We start from the raw sequence: 10118 nt of genomic DNA, 5'->3' as shown, positions 1-10118 counted from the left end.
TTTGCCGCTTGCAATTTGCACACAGAACATTTTTTAGATATTTATTAATTTCTTTCGAGCGGTTTTATTTTGAGACGCGATGATTTTTATTTGTACTTGCACAAAGCGCACGGCTCTAATTGCGGCAAGTACTCTAGGCAAATTAAAACACAACCGAATTGACTTTAGCGAAATTTTTTAAACACCACAATTTACCCGGAATATGATTACTTAGTTCTTCGATATATGGATAATTGTTATGGCATTGTATGACATTAAAAATTTAATTAAAAATATTCGAAAAACAAATCTTACCTGAATACGTTCCATGTATACGAAGAATAATACTCTTTTAGATGAAATTTCTTTCAACACATATACAAACTCCCAATTCGGAATACTAAACTACGGCTACGGTTTAATAGAGAGGTCGGTTGATAGGCCGCGGAGCCAGGCGGAGGGGCAGGGGCGCAGGGTTGCAGGGGGTGGCACATGGTGCACGGGGCGAAGGCAAGCAGCAGCAGGCGGCAGTAGCATATTCAACGGGCTACCAAAGCAACCAAAGGCAATGTAAACCCAAACCCAAGAATAGAGCAAAGTAATATAAATATACAGTGTGACAAAATACGAATAGAACGTATACACGCCTGATCTTTTGGGAAAAGTGCATCGGAGAAGTGAGCATACGCTAGGAAATCTTCTAGTAGGCAGCAGGGATCTGTTAAGAATAAGGATTTACGACAGATGACAACGCTGTGATTGATTCGTTGGTAGCTTACAATCACTATGGTAATGGCAATTAGGATGGCACACTCGATTTGCATATTCGAAAACTTATTCACATTTTAGGGGCGATTTTATATTGGGTGAAATTTTGAGAATGTTGATCGCATTTTGTGCAAATGCTTTCGAATAACTGATGTAGGTGTCCCACTTGCTGACAAACTAGCATAAGTTGATGAGGAATAGATGTGGAAAAAGGAAATCCTTATATTGTTAAGGAAATATCCTATTTCCTTACTAGTACCTTGTTTCTTTCCTTTACACGGGCCAGAACCCTTCTGTGGAATCGGAAACGGTTTCATGGCTATGAATCTAAGAAATGATGAGGAACGGTCAAGGGAACTATACTGGGCGGGCCTACCAGGGATGGAGAAGCCCAGGGTGCTTATTGGGGGATACGAACCCATACGAACAAAGGATTGCTTAAACTTCACCAAAATCCTCACTGGTCATTGTCGGCTGAACTATCACCTAGGGAAGCTAGGGATATCTACGGACATTGCCTGCAGGTTTTGTGAGGACTATGACGAAACCTCTATACACGTCCTTGGACAGTGTCCGGCACTTGTGCAAAGTAGGTCGAGGCATCTGAGAGAATACTTAATACCAGATGCAGAGCCTAAAGATCTTAAAGTAGGGAACATATTAAAGGGGCACAATAGTTCTTTAAAGACGCGGTGCGACTTTCCCTTAACAGAATAATAATACTAGTACTGAGTGATCCGATCAGGTATGAATTGTATTATTGCAGTTCCCTTATGCAACAAATTTAACTAGAAATCGCACAACATATTATTTTTTGACGAATCAAAACAAAAAGTCAACTTAAACTTGATTTCTACAATGTTCCAAAATGAAAAATTCGCCAATAGTATTTGGACCATTACCAAATCTGACTTTCTGTACGTACCTTTGTTATTAATAGTATGATTCATATTAAATCTTTTAGTTTCATTAAACATACCATCTCAGTAAAACAGGGTATCCTAAAATGAATTTAAGGAAACATTTGATGTATACTTTCTTTACAATATATTCCTTCATAGAATACAAACCATATATTTCCGATAATGTTGTTGGTAATATTCATTGAGGCGTGATGTTTCGGTTCGTTCTTCACTGGACTATTCAGACGAAACCGACCTACTACAAGAAGATCGTCATTATTATTTCATTTTGGTTATTATTGATATACTCTATCTTGATAATCAATATTACCTTTAAAATCCGGAAATCGAAATGCTATCATAACACCGTTAGTTTACTAAATCGTTGCAGAGTAAAAAATGTGCAAAACAATTTAGAGTTTGAAGTACCTCACCCGTTTCCGATATGGCCGCTTTTAACGCGAATTGTGGGGCCTTGTGTCAACACACGCGTTATACGCTGCACGTAAGTGGCTCTGTGGTATTTTAGCCCATTTCCGGCAAGTAGCCATCCTTACTCTTCCAAACTGCCGCAATGGAAGATCGTTGTTCAAATTTAATGGTGGCAGCGAAATTGGGAACGTAATTGGAAGTCAGATTCCAGTCGACTCAACTATGAATGAGAACCTGAACCAAGGTTATAATCAGGGACGAGTGCGATGCTGATCACATTGACTCCTAGTGTACTGTTATGATCTGGAGTGCTCTAACACGCGTCAAGGACTAGGTGCTATTGCACTTCGGTATCCTCTAGGTAGAGAAAACCAGCGAGTTTGCCTCCGGTGAATTTGGCGACCATTGTGTGGAAAATCTTCAAAGATACTTTCTCTATAAACAGCTGCAATTACTTTGACGCCCCCATTCCAAAATTACGAGCAGAGAGCGGCCATCGACAGTTATAGCATTCGAAACCATCTCATGGGTGGCGCCTACTTTCCGGTGACCACTCGAAGGAGTAGATATTCGGATGACCTTTACGACAAGCAAAAATCGACCATTTCTTTGATGGTAATGACTTCACCAGATAGTACTCGGAAACTTGCCACTTTCGTGCAATACATTGGCTTTTTCAATCAGATTTTTTTTTATATGGGGTATCGTGTAGTTTTTAGCACGTCAAGGGCATGATTCTCATTCATTTTACAGTATACATCGCATGATGGAACAGGAAACATACAACAGCAATGATACAATCTAGTATGTAAATATTGATGAATTGCGAACCTTGCAAACAACAATGGCTTCCCGAGGATCAAACACTGTCACGAATACCGCGGTCCATTGCCCTCATAATATAGAATTTACATTATCTCGGTTAATACGATAATAAGTGGGACAAAAATAATTTGCAAGTACAAAACTACATCTACAATATCAAAACTTTCCTTTTGGAGGGCAATGTAGTTGTGTGATTGTAAACTGAACTACATTTCGCTCACTTTTGGTATTTTTCGCTTTTTCAATTAGATACATTTTGGGAACAAAGATTGCCGAGTTCCAAAAACTGGCATATACTGACACTGCATCCTACAGTGTACCATAGTCCTATAGTGCACCGTTACGGTCTTGAATTAAGTTCTATAGCATATTTCAAGGCCCAAATCCAGTTGGATTGTTGTTGTTAAAGTGACATGCCCAGTATTCGTATTCAAATTTGCATTTTCCTTAATTAAATTCGTATTTTAACAATCAAATCCTTATTATCCCCGTCAAATTCGTAATTTTTTCTGAAGAATTCCTATTCTTCTGAATAAAGTTCCTAATTTCCCCAGCCAAACTCGTATTGAATTTTTAGAAAGGAGAAGAAATTGATGTATTGTTTGCCAGGCACCCCTTTCAAATTATTCTTTACACGTTCGATGTCACCTGTAAATAAAACACGGCTGCAAGCAACGGTGCTTTCCAAGTCAAAATTTGTTGCCCAATTCTTCTGTAGTCTTTGTCCCGTTCAGAAGCGAGGTCGACTCGTCTTGGTCGGTTACGTCATTTTGTTCTATTGAAGGTTTGATCTGGATGCAGTCGCGAGGCATTCAAATCACCACCAGCGTATCAACAACCCGTTCCTTTTGGAAAAGTTGGTAGTGGAGCATGTTCGACACTTCGCATCTTTCCCAGCTTTGGTAGTGACCAGTGGCTGGTATCAAACTTGATAGCAAAAAAAAGGTATTGCGACTGAATCATATTTAACGCATTGGTGAATGATCGACATTAAACCTGTTAAAGAATTAATACAATTGAAACATTGTTAAATAAGGCGCTAGTTACGATATTCTTTATGAATGCTAGGATACTATAAATGGGGAAGGGGGGTCCTATTTTTGACATTTGTTGGAAAGGTGGAGAGCGCGGGAGGTTGAAAGTGAAGAAACTACCCAACCGAAAAATCTGAACAAAATCAGGAGGTTGCCTAGGCTCCGAAATACCCCCCGTACCGATACCTGTTTAAATAAAGTTAATAATAGTATATTTCTATAATTTTTAGTAATTGACAGGAAAACCCCCCTTAAGTTCACCCTAGAATCACGAAATTGCAGCAGTATAGGCTACAGTATAGAGCAAGTTCCTGCTAAATTTGGTGAAAATCGCATTATTACTAACAAAGTTATACTAGGTTAAAGCTATTACTTCTAGCTACATACTAATACAAATGCATACTCAAATCTCTTTAGAAAAGAAATACACAAAACCTTTCATACCTGAAGCGTCTAGTTTCCACAGATATTGCCCCTATAGATTTCTGGATCATCCTCACCAGCATGGAAGATGCATGATACGACATTCCCTTATCTTAGAAGGTTGTTGAATGGTCTCGAGAGTAATCCTGTCATTTTTATCTGGCAGAACTTCAATTTTTCTTTCCACGACTAAAAGATTTCCAGAAATTCAGAAAAATTTAAAAAAATCCCTGCCCTAGTATAGGAATGACTCCTCCGCGTTAAAGCAAATGTCCTGACAACTTAGGATTTCTAATATAGATCAACCATAAATTCATTCGTACTTGAAGTTTCTAATTCATTATTTACTTTTTACTCATTTACATTTAAGACATTTTTAACCCAAATACTCAAAGAGACAATTTTAACTTAAAAAAAAAAATTTCTAGAAAAATTGAATCCATTCATTTGTTTAAGGAAGAGGTCACAATATAAACACTATTTATTAATGAAAATTTATGGTGATCATGCTCCTATCAGAACTATGGTGACATAATGGTTTAAATGTTTTTAGGACACGGCAAATAGAGCATTGGGAATATTAGCGGATGAAGATCAATGAGAGTTGGCAGAAGCATTGAATGATGATCGAACAGCTTAGGCAAATAGTCATGGAAATGATTCCAAAATGTGTACGACAGGAGATAAAAAGTGGATCTTTTATGAAAATCCAGAATCTTTAGCTTTTCTCCCATTCAGAAGAGGGGTCAAACCATCTTGACTGATTGCAAAATTTTGAGCAGTCACAGACCAAATCTGGACGGAGGGTAGAGGCTCTCAAATTACCATTTGGTGCATCTAGCCTCTTTCCGTAGGCTTTTTCGTCGTTTCCCATCGGCTTCGGGACTCAGACCCAGTTTAAAACATTTTAATCGCTCAGGTCTCGACAGATATTGCTACCATTTGAAACTATAACTACCGATATTTACGGTAGACAATTAGTACAGTTGAAGTGTATGCAAATTTTAATTTAAAAAAAAAAAACGAACGATATACTTTAATACTTTAAATTGACTCAAAATATGATGTAGTGATATCCTTTAAAAAAAATTGGACAATTTTCCAAACCCCCAATATAATAAAATCTGGTAGCTTGCTGCTATTTCTTTTGTACCTACTACTCGATACTTGGTTGTTATGTATGTAGAGAAGTAATCAAAATTTAAAAGGCAATTCCACAACATAATAGCATAAGAATCCTGAAGAGCAGGTACGAAAATTTGGAGAATTTTGCATGGATTTGCAATCTCTAAGGACATATACTGGTGTGTAGTTACCTAGGTACTTTTATGCAAGCCTCAGGTACTGTCTCCAAGAAAAGAAGAGAATAGAATTTTTTTTCCTTTAAAATATCATCGGTTGAAATTAACAGTGCACATTAGAACCACTGTTCCTACTGTTTTGTAAAACTACATTTACTCTATAAAACTTGAACTTATGAAAACGAAACTTGTGGACAGCAGCAATGGTAAATACTGAATCCAAAAACCAGAAAAAATCAAAGAATACAACATGCTGAGAGCCCATAGGAACACTATGAAAAAATATATTTTTTCAGAAGGAGGAAATGTGGTGGATAAGAAGAGAAGTGGTGGACCACCCGGATACGCAGATGTGAAAAAAAATGTGGGAACCTTAATCGAAAATTAGCCAGTGACGAAATAGTGGAACACAGCCGTGGGACTTGGCAAACAAGTGCCGAAGTGAAGTATACATCGGTACATTCGATCAACCAAATAGAGACGAAAGGCACATGGAGAACGTGTGAAGCATCTACTTTCTGAAAGGAACATCAGCGATTACCTTAAATTTTGCCAGAAACTCCAAAACGCCCAAAAGTCGAGCGCGGATAATGCAGGAGTTGCGGATACAACTGTATCCGGCGCCTAATTGTCAGAACAGAACATTGAGAATGAACGGTTCTGCGATGTTCCCAAAAAACAGTCGCCGATATTCAGCGTAAAAGTCATGATGGATAGCATGGTGAGCAGCCTCGAAAAAAGGCAAATACGTTTTGCCGAGGGAGGAATTGCCGCTAATAGACAATTCTACAAAAAAGTAGCTACCCAGGGATTTGCACAATTCCTCATAGTGTCTATCAATTTATGAACAGACGGAAAGCGATTTTGACTTTAAATAGAGCTTGACCGCATACAGCTTTGACGATAAAAATCAACTTTTCTTTTCATTTAATTTTCATACAAAGAAAGATCACATAGAGCTCGAAGTGTGACAGGAATATCAAATTCGCTCTACTTTTCCGGGAATATTCACCAAGAAAACGCCCTCTCGCCTCCTTTTCGTTCTTATTAGAAATGCAGTGCAGAGCACTAAAAGTGCTATACAAAGATGGCAATTCATAATAAAGCTGATCTCGCACCTTCCAATTGTCCAATTACCGCCTGGTGAACCGATAAACTGAGAATAAAATTCAATAAATGACGGAACGACGCTGACCATGGGGTACATCGAGAGATCCAATGTCCTGGGTCCTACACACTGCTTTATGCAGATGGTAGCGTTCTTCACAATAAAGCTAATCTTGAGTAAGTTTTTAACAACCCACCACCAACCCAAATAAACAGGTTACATTCCCTGAACGTAGCAGTGAAGGTAGTACTAAATTTACTTGAAGGATCTACAAAATATAATACAAGGAGGCTATGAATTATGACAAATTAAATTCAAATGTTGGCATTAGAGAGACAGCGAAGACTATGGACATCTCGTATGGGTCCACTTGACACATTGAGGATTATGTTTTCAAAAAAAAAAAGTGGGGATGAGGTCGTGAAGGGATGTTAGCCAATATAGCTAATGATCCACTCGAAAGAAAGAAAAGAAAGAAAAGAAAGAAAGAAAAGAAAGAAAGAAAAGAAAGAAAGAAAAGAAAGAAAGAAAAGAAAGAAAGAAAAGAAAGAAAGAAAAGAAAGAAAGAAAAGAAAGAAAGAAAAGAAAGAAAGAAAAGAAAGAAAGAAAAGAAAGAAAGAAAAGAAAGAAAGAAAAAAGAAATTTTCTTTGTACCTCAAAGTTTCCTTCATAAACAAACATAGGACTTTTCATACCTGAAACGCATCCAATACTTCTTTACGACATACTCAATAATTTTGCGAGCGGTTGAAAAAACGGAAGTTAGGGTGTAGTGGCTTTCGAATAAATGTAATTTATTTAACTCCTTTTTTGACTTACTTTGAAAATGAAAGATTCTTTTTTAAATTGGTGCAGATTTGCCATTTATAATTTGTTAGAAAATTTCATTTACGATGAAAATATTTTTTTTTTTCAAATATTGTTCGTAGTAGCCAAAAATTAATGTTTACCCTGCCATCGTGACCATATCAATTGGGAAACTAGACAAAATATTTACGGGTATATAAAACAAGTTCTTCTAAAGAACTTGTAATGCATACACAAATCCGTAGATACCTTAGGATAAACATGACTGTTGCTAAGACGTCGTATAAATAAACGGACGATCAGATGCTAAAGCGCTAAAAGAGAACTTTACACTAGTGACAAACCCTCAAAATGCAGAAATGGCCTGACGACATTTTGAACAGAATACCAACCAATTTAAGCGAGGCTTCCGATTTAATTTCAATACTGAATTCGCCGAAATCATGGGAATTCCCGTCAATAAAGGAGTAACTCGATAGCTTATTTACGGGCATGAAACCCGATTCTGACAGCAAAAGTATTACGTATGCGAAGAAGTACTAGCCCCGAATAGTAATGAAACCGTTTGGTCATACTTACTAAAAAAGCGTACAATACTAGAGATTAGCAATATGAAAATTAATAAGCTTTAAGAGTAAACCATCTTAATGATAAATTGCATCTCTTCATAGCAGGGGGCAAAGCAATTATTTCAAAGCTTTGAAAAACGCCATCGAATGACATGGATCAGACGGTTGGAAAAGTTTTCCAAAGGCAATTTAGTACGAATAGCAGAATAGGTTTTATATCAAAGTGTAAGCTTTCCACGGTTCACTAAAACATTTTAAATATTGTAGTTTATCGTCGATTTTTGGAATCTTACTGTCAGTTCTATCATCAACGATCGAGCCCTAAGTTAAATCAGCAAGACTAAGTAAGGTTAGATCGAGATAAATGGCTTTCAGATTTTACTGAGAACTTTTCAGGATGTTGTATGTTATGTAGACATCATAGAGCGGTCAAATTGCATCGCCGGCATGTATAACGTCCAGCATTACAGTGTGAATATTCTACATGTGCTATCTCTATTAATAAGAATATGCATCGGTAATAGTATGTTAGAAAATGTTATTACCTGTAAATGATAGTAAATGTTCAATTTCGACTTTGCATCACTTTATATAGAAATATTAAGTATCTTCTATATCTATGCCAATACAAGACGAAAATGTATACTACTATTGGTTTGCGACGACGTATAAACTTTGCGTTTTGTTATTTAGTTTAGTTTCTTGTCTTTTTATTACATTGTTGTTGAGCTTTAGATTTGCAAAAAGATGGAAGGAATATACACGAAAGCGCGGTGGAGGAGAACAGCGCGCCAACGAACCAGTAATGAAACGCAATGTACCGCCGCCACCACCGCATTATCTTTAGATATAATGAAATGACCAAAATATTTGTTGCTTTTGCTGTTATTGTGAATCACGCATAGCGCAAGCAGTGAACGATGCAGGAATTCTGTTGGATATTTTGGCATTGATGGCATGGGAATGCTATCGTACAGCTGCAAATTATATTAGTTGGACGAATGAAGTGTTTAGTATTTGAGATTTTTATTTTTGTTACGATTAGTGAATCTTATAAAGTAAATGTAAAATAGTTTAGGAAAAATAGTGAACAGTAGGAAACTTTTATTAGGCAAAATTATGAAATTTCTTTGAGTCTTTGTGATGAGAATAACCCTAAGTTCTCTCTTCTGCTCCGGTGGTCCAATAAACGCATGGTTCCAGCTCCTTTCAGTACTTTTAAGTAAAAGGAAATCCGACTATTCACGATTCCGCATCCAAAGACATTTATTGATTATAGCACTTATCTTTGATGCACTCTGACAGCTACCTAAAGCGAGATTAGATGCGGCTTAGATAACAAGCAGAGATAAGCAATGTTATTGTTAGTGAAGTGGGGTAAATGAATCTCACAATAACGACAAGTAAATCAGGGTCAATGTACAAACAAAAATAATAAAATCGCAATCGAATAGATTGCGATTTTATTATCAAAATTAGAACAGAAAAATATTATCATCGACTTGTGATTAAATCCATAAGCACTCATAACAAAGAGGAAATATTAATTTTAATTGATTGAGCCCCGTGAGTCGGTTTTAAGAATACACTGAAAGCCTCCCTGGCTTGTCGTAAAAGGCGACTGAAAGGAATAGAAATTTGTGGGCCAGAAACATCTAAATATCTAAATTTCGAAGCGTTACTGCTACCAAAATGTCAACAATGCCTCGGATTGGGAGTGACCTCATGGGTGCGATCTTTGGCTATCGTAAACGGTTTATGTTCAACTTCTGGAGGGTGTTTGCTTTCTCCAACTCGAGAGAGAGTCCTAACGATATAAGCTGGACATTCCAAGTAGTGGGATTCTCTCTGCTCTTGTGCTCCTCTTCCTACACTAATGGTGCACTTGTAGTCTAGAAAATCAAGTGGTAGCAGACGTGAATCCGGTTTTGGATTGTTACTGACGGTTACCGCAAGGCGTGCTGTTTTGA

General features: G+C 37.2%; 1 protein-coding gene and 1 long non-coding RNA gene across 3 annotated transcripts in view; one reads left to right on the top strand and one right to left on the bottom strand.

Moving 5' to 3' along the window:
- The window catches only part of LOC119656735 (high mobility group protein DSP1), a 70563-nt gene extending 70086 nt beyond the window's left edge, over positions 1-477 (bottom strand). Inside the window, exon 1 of the mRNA XM_038063282.1 lies at positions 295-477. Within this exon, the coding sequence (XP_037919210.1) occupies positions 295-309 (15 nt within the window). The 5' untranslated portion in view covers positions 310-477. The remainder of the gene's footprint in view (positions 1-294) is intronic.
- Positions 478-8285: 7808 nt separating this feature from the next.
- On the top strand, positions 8286-9265 carry LOC119656737. Of its 2 annotated transcripts, XR_005250089.1 has the most exons (3): positions 8286-8358; positions 8416-8492; positions 8545-9265. It is a non-coding gene; the product is annotated as an uncharacterized LOC119656737 (long non-coding RNA). The 2 variants fall into 2 exon arrangements; XR_005250088.1 differs by having other exon boundaries at positions 8336-8492.
- Positions 9266-10118: the final 853 nt, after the last annotated feature.

The sequence above is a fragment of the Hermetia illucens genome, chromosome 5 (genome assembly GCF_905115235.1).
Source record: "Hermetia illucens chromosome 5, iHerIll2.2.curated.20191125, whole genome shotgun sequence".
NCBI lineage: Eukaryota > Metazoa > Arthropoda > Insecta > Diptera > Stratiomyidae > Hermetia > Hermetia illucens.
The sequence above is the reverse complement of the archived record's forward strand: the minus strand, read 5'-3'. Positions and strand labels throughout refer to the sequence as shown.